Source organism: Chiloscyllium punctatum, chromosome 38, assembly GCF_047496795.1.
Source record: "Chiloscyllium punctatum isolate Juve2018m chromosome 38, sChiPun1.3, whole genome shotgun sequence".
NCBI classification, from domain to species: Eukaryota; Metazoa; Chordata; class Chondrichthyes; order Orectolobiformes; family Hemiscylliidae; genus Chiloscyllium; species Chiloscyllium punctatum.
In genome coordinates this window covers 26,755,383-26,770,733 of record NC_092776.1, presented here as the reverse complement: position 1 = coordinate 26,770,733, position 15,351 = coordinate 26,755,383, and the positions used below count along the sequence as shown (strand labels likewise).

Sequence of the window (15,351 nt, the reverse complement as noted above, 5' to 3'; positions counted from 1 at the left end):
AAAATCAGAGCATCAAATCACTTTCTGAACAATATAAATAGATCACACAATAAAAAAACTTAAATGTCTATAAATTATAGAACTCACTGCATGAGACCTCCCAGTCTCTCACACAAACACCTTCAAAATATCTGGTTTCATTACCCAATAAATCAATGTATCATAATAACATGCATTTTAAAACAGAAAGACACTGCACAGCCTTGGTCAAGAAAGCTAAATGATGCCTTGCCAGAGGAAGCATTCAATAGGTATTAAGGTGCAGTTTTAATACATTTCTTGTTATCAGCATAGTGGCCAGGCAGCCCCTTCTACTATATTGCCAACACCAGCTCCCTTATTCTCATCTTTGCTATTAATATATGCAGATCCAGACTCAGAGGGATCTATAAATCTGTAAGTGAACATCGGAATTAGCATCACAAGCAGCAGGAGCCAGCTCCTAGAATTCCAATTAGCCAGTCATGCCCGTGTATTCAATACCAAATTATATTCAGCTCCAACACTTACAATTAAACTGCTTGCCCAATTTTTTAAAAAAGCAGTAAAAAGGGAAAGTGTGTGCATAAAATGTGTGTCGGTTTGGTCAGACTCTAAATAAGAATGTTGACATCACTACATCGTACTGTGGCATCATTAGAGACAATAGTTAATGCGCACGATTACCACATGGCAAAAGCTTGATCTCAACATTTGCCAATGGATGCAATTACCCATTCGAGTGATAGAAATAGCAGCAAGACCCAATGCAAAAGACAAACCATGCTCTTGGCAGCCAGAAAAATCACAAAACTTCAAAGCTGTGTGAATTAGTGACCAAATAATTTAGCTGTGTCTTTTACTTCATATTACCTTCAAAACTAAGTAACATGATTGCCAAGTAAAATTTACTTGCATAACTTGTTTGGTAGGTTCGATGGGAAATATTTTCACATCTCTATTTGGCGAGCAGTCATAGCAACACATTCATAAGTCAGAACACATATCCATAAATTTACATAGAGATTCTGCTGGCTGCCCAAGGCTCCTTTGCTGTTTCTAAGAATAGAGTGCCTCAGCTTCATTTGAAACCCTCAGCTATCTCGTGTACAAGAATGATCTGTCACTGTAGTTTACCTATAGCTGTGTAATTGAGCGCCATTGTGTAATTAATGAAAGGACAGACACACATTTACAGAATGACTTTCACCAGCACCCAGATGTCTTTAAACACTGCACACCCCATGAAATACAGTGGCTACTGTAACGTAGTAAACACAACAGCCTAGTTGCATACAGCAGACCTCCATATACAGGAGCATGATCATGGCCAGATAATTCACTTTATCTGATAGAGATTTGAGGGGCAGATGCTTGCCAGGACACACAGGATAAAGCCCCTTTGGCTCTTCAAAAAAAAAACCACTGGAAACTATTATACCCAAACGAGTAGATGGGGAGGGGTGCAGTTTAACATTTCAGGTGAGGATGGCACCTTCAAATCATGCAGCTTTTGCTCTAAGTTGAATGTTTTTCTTCAAGCCTTGGAGTGGGACTTTAATTACAGGCAAGCATGCAACCAGAGTCACAGCCGACAGCTAGTCAAGGAGATGGAACCTGACACTTCCTTGCTCTTTCCCCAACCCCCAATGTAAAGCCTAGCAAGCAATCAATTCAACATCTAATCTTTCCAGCCAGTTCCAGTTTCTTCAAAACAAGAAGAAACTCAAGCTCAATTAAAATATTCCACACGTTAAAATTATAATTTACTTTTTTTTTAAAAAAAGGAAGTCTTCTGCAACTGCTCATTCTTTAGTTCAATAGAAGAGCAGTTACAACGCTGCAGGGCTTGTGTTAATAACGTTCATCAACTGGCAGTGCAGAAAGAGATGCCTTGTACATTTTGCTGAACACTGGTGCTATCAGCAGAATGTCACAAAGCTAGCAACAGCAAAAAAAAAGTTGGCCAATTTACTGAGGTCAGTGGCCAGGAAGATCAATTGTTTTGCTGCCTCATTTTTAAAAAATTGGTTGCAGAGCTCAATTATGGATCCCTCTGGAATTTTCACTCTTTCCCTGCAAGGAGTGATCAGTCTCTGCTCAGCATTTTCCCTCCGACAGTACAGCCAAGCTCAGCAATTCACATGACAAGTGAAGCACCAGTTACAGTTTAAAATAGATCTACTAAGATTGATCTGAACTGCGCTGCTGGGCTTGCAGCCAGGAATTCAAGGCTGCTAGCACCACTGGTGGACAGAATCAATGCTACAATATTAAAGATCACAGCTTTTGCGGAAGACCATCAACTCAACAATGACAACACCTTCTGTTAAAAAGAGCTACAACTTGAATCCACGTACACATCCATTTCTAAATTTCCAACCCCCCTCACTTAACACAATGTAATGAATACTACAATTTGAAACCAAGTACATCCAAATAACAACTTGTATCATTTGGCCATCTTTTCATTACAGAATCTGTTAAACAAACAAGGTAGAATAGTTCCACATATTAGTGACATTATTAATAGAAGTGTTCAGAATATTGGAGAGACCAGTTAAAAATTTAGCTTTTAAAAGTTGTCACAATAGTTATCTTTCACTGTACAAGATTATAATTGCTAACCACCCATTAAATCTATTCAGACAAGGCCAGATCAGTCCCACACCACTGGAGTTTTCTGACAAATACTCTAGAAGTCAATCTGCCTGGAATTCATCCAAGTGCTTTTTTTTAAAGAAACCCTGGTATTGTGCCAGGTTAATGCCTTCAAAGTCTTCAATCAAACACAGACTCACCTTCTTCTTGATTGGAGCAGCCACATTGCACTTAATCTGGCTCAAAGTCTTCAGCAAAAACTTAGAATCATCTGGAGACTGGGTAATCTTCTCAGTCTTGTTTATACCAAAGTGATGCTTCCTGCACAGCTAGAGAAAATCAAGAGGAAACATTAATCAATCATCTTTGTTCTTTATGACACTTGCTGAAGCTCTTGAGAATCAATGCAATCTGACAGGGTTCTGATGAGACTACACTGCGATCTTTTGTGCTGCGTTACTTGATACAGCTCTGAAAATGAGTGTTATGTGCACAGACATCCTCATCTCTCCCTTTCTAATCCCAATGTGTCTAGATGTGACAAGTTAATAACAGCAGAATACAAGAACCTGATCACAACCTGACCTCCAATTTTCAATCACAAACCTCACATGGCTCATTGCAGTTCACTTAACCTCAACCAATTGAATTAACCTCAAATACCACAATTTGGACAGAACGTATCTATGTAAAGGGGCTCATGATTCAGTGGGAACTTCCCTATCTCTGGATTAGGAGGCCTGGGTTGAAGTCCCACTGGCTCCAGAGATGGGTAATAACATCTGAATAGAGTGATTAAAAATATCTATATCCAAATAAGGCAGGCACGGTGGTCCAGTGGTTAGCACTGCTGCCTCAACGCTGGGACCTGGGTTCAACTCCTGCCTCGGGCACACGTCTGTGGGGTGTTTGCCCTGGGTGCTCCAGTTTCCTCACACAGTTCAAAGAAGTGCAGTTTAGATGAATTGGTCATGCTAAATTGCTCATAGTGTTAGGTGCATTAGTCAGGAGTAAATGTAGGGGAATGGGTGTTGCTCTTCGGAGGGTCAGTGTGGACTTATTGGGCCGAAGGGCCCGTTTCCACACTGTAGGGAATCTAATCTAAAAATCTTCCATTTGAATTTACTCCTCCTCCTATAGGAATTCAGGCTTAAGAAATACTTGCAAAATTCACTGCAAATCAATTTGATTAAATAAAGGAACAAATAGAGCTACCATTTTTTCCTTTCCTCTCAGCTAATATACACTGGACAATAGCAAAATCTTCAGCATACATCCAATATCCAGTCAACATCAATATTGCTCTTTTGCCTTTCTGAACAATTTCACAGATTTCAGAAAATTCAACTCCAGTCCTGAAGAGTGAAAATCACAATTTCCAGTAAATAACCTTAAACTAGTGAGTCAGAAACAGCAGCCAGGGTACGAGAAGTGTTTTGATTTCATCATTTGAACATGGTCAATCAACTTTATGTTCCAACATTGCTGTCCCATTTGCAGAATAGCTCAAATTGTTAAAGGTACAACTATAAGGTAATGGTTCACTACTTGAGAAATAGCATGACAACAATTGGTGCAAGCACTTCACGACATCTGGGAAGCTTTATGCAGTGAGCAAGTACTACTGACCTATAATCAATACAAGCATGAGACGATGGTCCCCATCCAGGAAAGGTGGCTGTTCTCGTGGCCAGTTGTGCCAAAAATCGCAGAATAATTCGTATTTGTTCAACCCAGTCAAATATCAACCCCCTTCTTAAAAAGTGATTCATGACAAGAGAAATGAGGGCAAAAAGATTAAACATGATTGAACCAGATATCCACATGGAATATGAAACAACTCTAAGCAAAACTATAGTTCATTAACAAATCACTTCACTAGTCTTTCATTTACCAACTTTGAGATTATAATGCAGGTAGGTGCAGATTTCGTTGCGCAATTCTGTTTTTACAATAACAGTAAACGTCCTTTTGGTAAAAATTGCAAGTCATTGGCTGGTACTCATTCTACCTTACTAAAATAAATCTTACCCCAATAAAATGGCAAACCATTCTCATCTCAAGCAAGCTGCCAAGGTCCCTTGTTAACCTAAATATCTACCTCAGAACAAGACTACCATTCTTCCAAAACAGTCTGAAACGGTTTTTGTTAGCCATGTATTTTTCCCCAACTTCTTTGGAGTGCAGGAATCACTGGCGAGGCCAGCATTTGAAGACACATTCCGAACATTCCTGATAACAGCACACTTTGCAAGGTCACTACAGGGAGGAAGAATCAGCCACGCTGCTGCAGAGATGAAATCACCAACAAGGTGAGGTAAACATGACCTGAATGAACCAGCTGTTCTTTCAACTTCTTCATTGTCACTTCCACAATGTTGGTTTTTAATCTCCAAAGTTTACCCTTACAGTGAATCCCAGATACGATCAGGGATCTAAACGCTCACCCTTTGGGTTTTTAACCTACTAAAAAAAAAATGACTAAGCTACTGTACTTAAGTTATAAAGTGGACAATGCATAGCAATTCCTTTGTATTTATCTGTAGAGAAGGGTTTACTCTTGTGTTTTTTTTACAAAGATAACCTTCACTCAGACTAAAACCAACAATCAAATTTGTTTCCATGCAAAATGGAGCAGGGCAGATTATAACTTGCAACCATTTCAAATATAAAGCCCTTACACCCCCACCCTCAGTACACAGAGCTCTGAAACAATTTGAGTGTTAACAACATTGAACCTAGGTTTCTAAATTGATATTCATGTCGAGATGAGATACTTAACTTACACATCTTGTGATGTCAATGTGTTAAACCACTTACTACCCCAAGGTGGTTTATTGGAAATAAAATGGAAAAATGACTTTTTGCTACAAAAGTCAGTAATTTAGCAAGTACAAAGACCTTTTTCAAATATATTAGAGCAACGTTCAATTGTTTTTCCACACCTTCCAGAACACAGATCTAGATATTTTAGCTGAAGCACTGGTGATCCTGAAAAAAGTGAACTGGAATTTTGTGCTAATCTCTCTCAACAACTGAAAGTTCCCAACATCCCTCTAAACCCTGACAGATTCTCCCATCACAGCCCCACCCACCCCAGGTTTCTTTACAATTGTTTCTTTTCCACACAAAAAGGACAACTTGCTGCTTCACCACCTAGTAAATCATAAAATGAAACATTTTCACTGGATGCTCTCAATTTTGGAACTGAAAGCACATTTGGTGCTTTACAAAATGACATTCTGTGTACTACCTATAAACACAATTAACTTTGCTGCTATCAAGTTTCACAATCTTGCATCCTGTTCCAATCTGATCATGCTGCCAGTAAACATTATTTAAACGTAAATTGGCTTGTAGACAACATAATATGTAGAGGCCAAGTGAATTAGAGAACACCGACTCATTGCCAATAAAGTTAAAGATCAACTCAAACAGCAGAAAGGCCAGTCCAACCTCACAAGCAAACTCTTCAAATGCATCAAGACCACATCAGAGGGGCATGGAAACTGCATCAGTTTCACTCGGTAAATTTAGAGGTTTTTTTAAAAACATAAGTGAGCATTGGCACACAGGGAATGCATTAGACATCGTAGAAGGATTTTCAGAATATTTTGTAAAAACAGGCTCATAGGCAGCTTGTTAGAGACGAGTCAGGTGCACGGTGTTAGGAGCTGGACCACTGCCACAAAACCAAGTGACCTAACAGGTTAGATTAGATTACTTACAGTGTGGAAACAGGCCCTTCGGCCCAACAAGTCCACACCGCCCTGCTGAAGTGCAACCCACCCATACCCCTACATTTACCCCTTACCTAACACTACGGGCAATTTAGCATGGCCAATTCACCTGACCTGCACATCTTTGGACTGTGGGAGGAAACCGGAGCACCCGGAGGAAACCCACGCAGACACGGGGAGAACGTGCAAACTCCACACAGTCAGTCGCCTGAGGCGGGAATTGAACCCAGGACTCTAGCGCTGTGAGGCAGCAGTGCTAACCACTATGCCACCGTGTTAGGGGTGCTGCGTGATTGCTTGGATCAGAGGAGAGTTCAAAGAGGTGTGGTCCAGCAGTCAGTGTTGGCACATGTCAGAGACTGCTTCTTTCCATGGCTGAGAGTCTCACTAGTATTCATTGCCCATCCCTAAAATGGAGTGAAGGTGGTGAGGGGGTGACGTGTCAAATGGGCTACCAATCAAGCAGCTGTGTCCCAAATGGTCTCAAGCTCAAGTGTTGTTTGAGCTCCACAAAGCAAATGAGAGTAACTCCATTTGTTACCCCTCACTGGGATAGCGTGCTGGAAATCAGGCCCTGCTATTCCTGGAGCCATCACCAATGTTAAAGTTGTTTTGAAAACCTCCAAATTTAACTTTCTTTTCGAACCAGGTCAACAAAGCACAAACAACTTTTTTCTACTGAAGAATTACTACTTATTACAGTAATTAGACTTTAACTACAGCTAAACAATTATGAACCATCAGCATATAACTTCATTAAAACTTAACTTTTAGCTTCATTAAAACTCTAATCCCTTATGAACTCCCTTTCTCAGACACACATGAAAGGACGGATGAGGAGTGCAATGTTTGGTTCCTTATGGCACACCACTGGTCACAGGCCTCTAGTCTGAAAAGCAACCCCTGTCTTCTACCTTTGAGCCAAATGTCTAGCGCTCCCTATATTCTATGTGATCTAACTTTGCTAACCAGTCTTGCACGAGAAGCCTTGTTGAACACCTTACTGAAGTCCATATAGATCACATCCACCACTCTGCCCTAATTAATCCTCTGTTACTTCCTCAAAAAAAATGCAAAACAGGGGTTGGGGGATGGGAAGGAGGAAGAGAGAGAGAAGGAGACACTATTTCCCCCACACAGCCAGGCCGACTATCCCTAATCAGTCCTTGCTTTTCCAAACACCTGTAAATCCTGTCGGTCAGGATTCCCTCCAATAACTTGCCGACCACTGAAGTCAGGCTCACCGGTCTGTAGTTTCCTGGCTTTTCCTTACAACCTCTCTCAAGTAGTGGCACCACATTAGCCAACCTCTAGTCTTCCAGCACCCCACCTGTGGCTATCGACAATATAAGTATCTCAGGGGCCCAGCAATCATTTCCCTAACTGCCCTGAGTTCTCAGGTACACCAGATCAGGTCCCATGGATTCATCCACTTATGTACCACCACCTCTGTAATATGGACATTTTTTCCAAGATGCCACTGTCTTTCCCCACATTCTCTATACTCCTAGCCTATCCATATTAATAATTGATGCAAAATATCTACCCCATCTCCTGCAGTTCATCACGCCTGTGGCCTTGCTGATCTTTAAGGTGCCCTATTCTCTCCCTAGCTACCCTTTTGTCCTTAATGTATTTGGATTCTCCTTAACTCTATTTGCCAAAGTTATCTCATGTCCCCTTTTTATCCTCCTGATTTCCCTCTTAAAGTATATTCCTACTACTTTTATTCTCTTCAATGGGTGTTTTCCACATTGCTGTTTAGTAATACAGCAATTTACATTTCCTGAAAGGCATTTACATTAAGTGCACCCATTTCTGATGAAGGGCTATGCTTGAAACGTCGATTCTCCTGCTCCTCGGATGCTGCCTGGCCTGTTGTGCTTTTCCGGCACCACACTTTTTGACCTCACACTGTTCAGCCACGCAACAACCAATGACAATTGTGGTTAGGCAGAAGGACTTGGTCATCAATGACTAGTCTAGTTCATAGAGCTTCCTGTTGCCAATCAAAGCTGCATTTCTACACAAGGCCATTGGTCAAAGCTAGAAAATGGTATTAGAACAATTGAATGCTTCATGGCTGGTGCAGAAATGATGGGCCAAAAAGCCTCTGTCATGCAAAACCAATTAATCTGGCAACCATTCAGCTCCAGCTGATCTACAAATACTTCAGTTGCAGCTTTAACAAGCAGCTGTGTAAACAATGCTTACAATGAGTGCCTTCCTTTTGAATACTGCAGCAATCCTTGGTCAATCAAGAGGCAGGTTAATTGCTGCAGGATTCTGTGCTCTCTAGTCATCACAGCATTAATATGGTTGGTCCAGTTCAGTTTCTATTCAATGGCAACCCCAGGATGCCGATAGTGGAGGATTCAAAGTTGCCATGGAATATCAAATGGCTATTGTCAGATGCTTCCATTGAAGATGGATAATGCCTGGCAGCTTTAAGGATTGAACAGGTCTTGCTATGCATGGACATGGACTGCATCAGAATCTGAACAGCTGTAAAATGGTGTTCAACATAGCACAATCACCAAACTTCCCGACCTCTGGTTTTATACTGAAAACAAGGTCATTAATGCAGCAGCTGCAGATGGTTGGGTCTAGGACAGTAACCTGAGGAACTTGTACATAATCCTGATGTATCATGGCTGATCACCAACAACCACCATCTTCCTTTATGTTCAGGATGACTGCAACCTGAGGAGAGCTTTTCTCCTGATTGGTGTTGACTTCAATATTGCTGGGAGTTCCTTCGTACTGCAGTAGGTCATCTCACCTCTGGAATTCTCTCTCATGTCCTTATTTAAACCAAGTCTTGAGGTCAGGAGGAGAGTTGCTCTGGTGGAACCCAAACGGATAGTGAGGATTTTGCTGAGTGGTTGCCACTTGCTAACTTTCAATCTCTTTCACCACATTGATGCTCAAGAATAGACTGACAGGGCAGCAGTTGGATAGGTTGAATTTGTTCAGTTTTCTTCTTTGTGAACAGGGACATACCTGGGCAACTTTCCACATTGCTGTTTATTAATACAGCAACTTATTTCCCTGAAAGGCATTTACTTTAAGTGCACCCATTACCATTATAAAAATCCTTATTAAACCAGTGATTGCATGGTGTTTAATATCAGCTCACTGAGGAAACATATCAGCATAATAGAAAATAAAAATGATTGAAAACCCAAGGATTATGTTCCAGCATAAACCAAGACCAACTCCACTTTTCAAAAGAGGAAGGAAGGGAAACCTCCAGGTGCTGCCACATACAGAATAGTTATTAACACTTCAAGCTTTCAGCTCTACATTGTAGGGTCAGGATCCCTCTTCAGGATCCAACTATTGACGCCACTTTTACACGGAGTCAATAATGCGTCACTATTCACACCCAAAACAGAAAGCATGAGGTTTGCTGATGATGCAACAAAGACAAAAAGTGGACATCAAGGACATTGTGAAAGAGCTAGTTTAAACTACACTTACCCCAATACCTTTCAAGTACTTGAGCAAAATTAGACCCTATGAACTAGCTACAAAACAAAGGATAAGATGCACTAAAGTCTGAACCCTCACCATTCAACAGTTAGAACCATCCAAAATGCCAGAGTGATTCTTCATTTTGACAAAAATTCTCTCATTCCTAAACATCAATTCAAAACATCCACACTAAACCACTGCTGGTTCACCAACTGCTGGGAGGGTGGTACTTTGTGGAGAAACAGTGTATTTTATGGCAAACAGTGAAGTAATGTCTACAAAAGACAAAGGTCTCCATAACCTGAGACAAATCAGAAACCTTGTAGAAAATCAATTCTCATCATTTACACTACGTCAGTCTCCAGGTGAGATTGCTGGAGACATATTCAATTATTTCCACTCTAACAACCATGTCGTAAAGACACACCCCATTCTTGCACACTCACTGTCTGAGCTCCTCTGCCTCAGAGGCTTCAGCTGGATACTAAACAACAGTTCTCCAAGTTTTCATAAAGTCATTCAAGACCTGTGTTGAAGTAGCATTCATTATCAGAAGCCCTCCTGAGATCCTGCCATGGTACATAATTCGATATTCCAAAACAAGACTGCCATACCATTAAGCAGAAGTCAGATGAAATCAATACGATCCAATTATAATTTTGAAATCCCATTCACCCAAAGCAACAAACTGGGCACGACTATTCTTCTAATTAATTCAAATGTGCCATCATTCTAGCCTAAAGATCATGCTTTTATTCCCTGGCTGTCTTATGCAATTAATTAGACACGGTCAAGGAGAGGTCTGCATACAAGAGGAGTCAGTATTTCTGGTTGATTTCATAGTTGCCCGATTCAACTTCCATTGATCTTAATTAAAATGTAAAATGAGCGAAGTTAATCAATACAAAGGGAGAGCTTCTAAACCTGAATGGATAGCATTAGTGCCCTCCATTACTCCCATGCAATACTTGAGTAAGGCATACATTAGAATATCACAAAGAAATGCCTGTTAATTCACTTCAAACAGAACAGTCCTAACCCTAAACAGGCTGTGTCTTACTGAAGTTACTCAATGAATCAAAGATAGATCAATCCAGGAAAACATAACATCCCCTTTGTGGTTAAAAAGGTGATTGCAAAAGAGAGACTGCTGACTAAACTGCCACTGCAAAATGAACTAGGGTGTTCAGCTCCAGTTGGATGAACTCAAACAGTTTGATCATGTGGCATGATACCATCAAATTTAGCATTGTTCAATATCTCCTCATTCTAGAATTTCTAAGCTTATTTCCAAGTACAAAACAATTACCTTCAAGAAACGAGAACCAAAATTTGGCTAAAAACATTTCGGATTTATGCAGGAACCCTGAATTAACAGGACAGTTAATGGACAGGATTAAAAACAAGACATCAATAATTAGCAGGGGGCAGCATAGTGACTCAACGAGGGGAACACAGGAAACATGCAGGATTGTACCATTTGACCCGTTGAAATTGCTGCATCGTTCCATATGATAGCTATTCTTTGTTTCAGATATACTTGCTCACTAAGTACATCTTATACATCCTTTATCACCAAAAGCTCTTCAAATTCTTACATGATATATATGACAACTGGACCCATAGCTCTCTAGGGGATGGAGAACTGCAAAGATCGACAAATCTTTGAAGAAATTCCTCATATATCATAATGAACTAACTTCTTTTCTGCATCATTACTACCTATTAATACTGTAATCTATTCAGTGATGGGACTGACTTTCCCCCACTCTGACTCCTCAACGCTGGATGCAGAGGGCTTCCGAACAAAGACCAGGCACTTTCAGCAGAGGCCAGGGAAAATTACACAGCAATACACTGGCCCATTTTCAAAGGCACGCCATTCAGCAAACATCAGCGAGTCTGTATCTACCCTGTTTAACACAGCAAGTTTCAAAGAAGAAACAGTGGGAGGAAATTTCAACATTTACAAAAAAAGTGCCCCCAACCAATAGATTAAGTTGAATTCATACCTATGTTAAACTTCATGCAGTGACAAGTACAAATAAAGAAATAATCACACTTCAGTATTTTGCACCTCATCACAGCTTGTAAGATACAGAGAAAAGCATTTCAACACAAACAATTGCTTAAAAGCAATAACTTACTTTAAAGGGCGAGGGACTGTCTAAATGTGTCCGATATCTTAAGAAAAATAAATTTCTACATTGAGCCTCATGTAAAAGGTTTTTACATTAAAAACAAAAAAGTGCATGATTACAACACATCCATGTTGGAATTACTATTTTGTAAGTGAATGGGCTTACATGCCGAGTAAAATACTGCAAAGAAAACATGGGAAATCTGAGCTCTTGCAATTGCATAGCACAAGATGCCCTGAGCTTGTCAGCTTGAAGCCTAAGGGAAGTACAATTTCAGCTTCCATAGTTTTCCAGGAATGCATCTCATAACAACACAACTCGTCACCTTGCCTATTGTATGAACTGAAGGTCTTTTCAAATTGCTTTTGTCTTCAGTGTGTCTGGGACATGGCTTAAGTTCAGGCCTTCAATGTTAACTCTTAAAAGCAGAGGAAACAGAAGATTGATTTGATCAAAAAGTTAGAAAATTGAATAGTATGCTTTCACAAATTGATAGAAAACTTGATAATGTCAACAGTACTAACTGAAAGCTTTGAAAGGATATGTCAATCAATCTGCTGCTATCTCTGCTGGTCAAGATCTAGTGAGGTTAAACAAAGAAATTTTCTGTTCACAGCACGCTCAAAACAGCAAGTCACAAAAATACTACCTTGACAGTTTTAAAGTGGTAAGATATTGCTTAGAAACTGAAAGAATCTTATCGGTTGACAGGAATAAATGTCCATCATTCCAACAATAGTGTTAGCTCCATTGCCCTGCTTAAAAATCAAGAAAAAAACTTTCCAATACAAAATTACTTTTGGACACCTCAAAGAAAACTATGAAAAGCTAAATTGGTTGACCAGATAAAAAAGGTTCGTGGAACTCATTTTCTCATGATTGAAAGAAAAACACTTCGCAGTTTCAAGGCAATAGTACAGGGAAAAAAAAAACCAAATCTCTTTGGTCTGCCACATTTTAGAACATCCGTTTGAGTTTGAAACTTGGCAAAGCCCTTCAAGGCCTGGCTCTCTCAACATCCAAGCTATCTCTCACTCATTTGTTCTGGCAAAGTCACTTCATTTGTATTATCAATATTCACATGGGAACTGGTGATCAAAGGATGACAATTGGGTGCATCATGTGCTTTTCATCACAAAAGTGTAAAGTTTCAGTCCCATTACTCCTTATCCTTGTACATATGATTTACATGTTTTCCAAATCCTTTGCCTTTTCCTTTATTCTGCTTATAAGTAGACATTTCAAAGCCACCTAACTTTAATTCCCCCATTCTATAAATGGAATTAATGTAGTCAGGTCCAGATATTACTGCAAAACAACTCATCCAAATCTTCAATACAGGAAAATAAAACAGCCAAATGCATACACCTCCCATGGCCTATGAATCATTCTGGATTGTGATCTACCAGAAATACAAGTAGCACACAAGATGGCACTTTTATTTCCACAAGAGTCCATATTCAAAAATACCAATCGAGTAGCGGTTAGTTTGCTGCAAAACCCATTTGTTAAATAACCACAAATCAAAAGACAGCTGACAATCTAAAATTTCGATTTTTTTTTTAAAACTTCATTCACAGCTCTGAATGTCTCATTTATTGCTCATTCCTAATTGCCCAGAGGGCAGTGAAGAGTCTTGGGTTCACATGTCGGCCAGACCAGGTAAGGATTTCCTTCCTTTCAAGGACCAGATGGGTTTTACCCCCAACAGTCAGCAAATGGATTAAAGGTCAGTACACTCTGAATTCATTTTAAAATTCAAATTCCACCATCTGCAGGATTTAAACCTGGACCCCCCCAGAACATTACCCGCATCTTTCGATTAACAATCCAGCAATAATATCACTATGCCATTGCCTCCCCTTGTGCAGAGATTTAGCACAAAATAGGAGATGCAAGGATACCACTGATTAACTATTCCGTGTTCAATGCCTCATGTTACTTATGAAATGAAACAAAATATCTAACGGCTCGCTAGCATTTATTTACAAGCTAGTACAGGATTGGGATCAAAGTGTTTTGGTCTTAGCATCTGTTCAGAGTCGACATCCCAGGTGAAATGGAGCAAGGCAAATATCAGGATAAACTAACAACCAATGCTTCACAATCTCAATAATAGAAGAACACATTGGCATGGATCTGATATTGATTAAATTTTATTCGAGTACTGCTTTGGAATTGTAAAATTACACCCAAAAACAACCAGGCTGCCCGAGCACATTTCACTTTGAATGATCCACCAGAATATTCCAGTGATTCAACACTACTAACTATTGGGACAGGATTAAGTTTTGCAAAATTCTTATTCATTGTTCCAACATTGCCGTCATATCAGGTTTGAAAGGGATCTTTAATTTGTGAACCCAAATTTGAATACAATACAAAACTTAAATTAAGTGTAGTACTTGAAGTAAACAGTTGCTGAAAGTATGTGGTTTTGCATTTCCAAGTATTAATGTCACATCTGACAGGTTTTTAAATTAAAATTTTGACATGTTTAAAGTCAGATAGTCTCAGATAACTTGTTGTAAAATCTTTTACTCGTTGAGATAGGAAGAATACATATGCCGGTAAAGCGAAAACAGGACTCAATACAGGCTTTTTATTACCTCCAATTCCAGATCCTGAGGCTCTGCTTCAGACAGTGGGATCACTGCTATCTTCGTAATTTTGTAAACATCATGATCCTCAGGAAGCTTTCCAACCAAGGATTTTTGTCGGATTAGAAGGAGCTGCCATGCAAAATCTGAAAAGGAAGCCAATGTCAGTCAAAACTGGGAAGCAAGCTTACATCACTACCCAGATGGACAAACACATCCAAGAAAATGACCACTTCTACCTCTAACTGTACATACAGAATAGGCAGTGCTAAAATTGTCTTAAGTCATATCGGATCAATGAGAAAATGGATGATTGCAAACATGGTATTTTATTGCATAGCAGAGAAAGATGTGTTTCAATATGTTAAACCACGAATTTCAACTCTTTAAAAGGCCGTAAATCATAACACAGACAGAATATTCTTACATAGTGTTATGACACGGGGTAAACCTCCTGCTTAATTTAAACCAGCAATACAAAAAAGATTTATCCCATGCAGTAATCTGTGAAAGTTTGAGGGGCCAAAAACTATTTAAAGTAAAAATCAACAACATTATTTGTTAATATATAACAGAGAACAATTAATTCAACTATTTTTGCCTCCTTTTGCTAACTTATTTTTACTGTCCCTTCTATAATACTAGTCCAATAAAACACTCAATTAAGACTTACAGGAAAATTCAAATTTTAAAATCAGCCAGTGGCCAAATCTTCGCTTTATCTTCATCCATCGATTGGCTCTCCAGGTCAGTATTGAGGTTTTCCTCTGCCAACTCCTTCTCTAGACAGGTACCTCAGTTCTGACTAGCAGT

The 15,351-nt window shown here is 39.6% G+C and overlaps 1 protein-coding gene across 3 annotated transcripts in view; it reads right to left on the bottom strand.

Annotated features, from left to right (window-relative positions):
* Positions 1-15,351, bottom strand: part of inpp5f (inositol polyphosphate-5-phosphatase F) — a 207,954-nt gene that overhangs the window by 74,221 nt on the left and 118,382 nt on the right. For 2 of the 3 annotated variants that reach the window (XM_072557453.1, XM_072557454.1), the window contains exons 3-4: positions 14,548-14,684; positions 2,781-2,909 (exon numbers count right to left, since the gene is read on the bottom strand). In XM_072557453.1, the coding sequence (XP_072413554.1) occupies positions 2,781-2,909; positions 14,548-14,684 (266 nt within the window). The remainder of the gene's footprint in view (positions 1-2,780; positions 2,910-14,547; positions 14,685-15,351) is intronic. The other variant, XM_072557455.1, reaches the window with a different exon arrangement.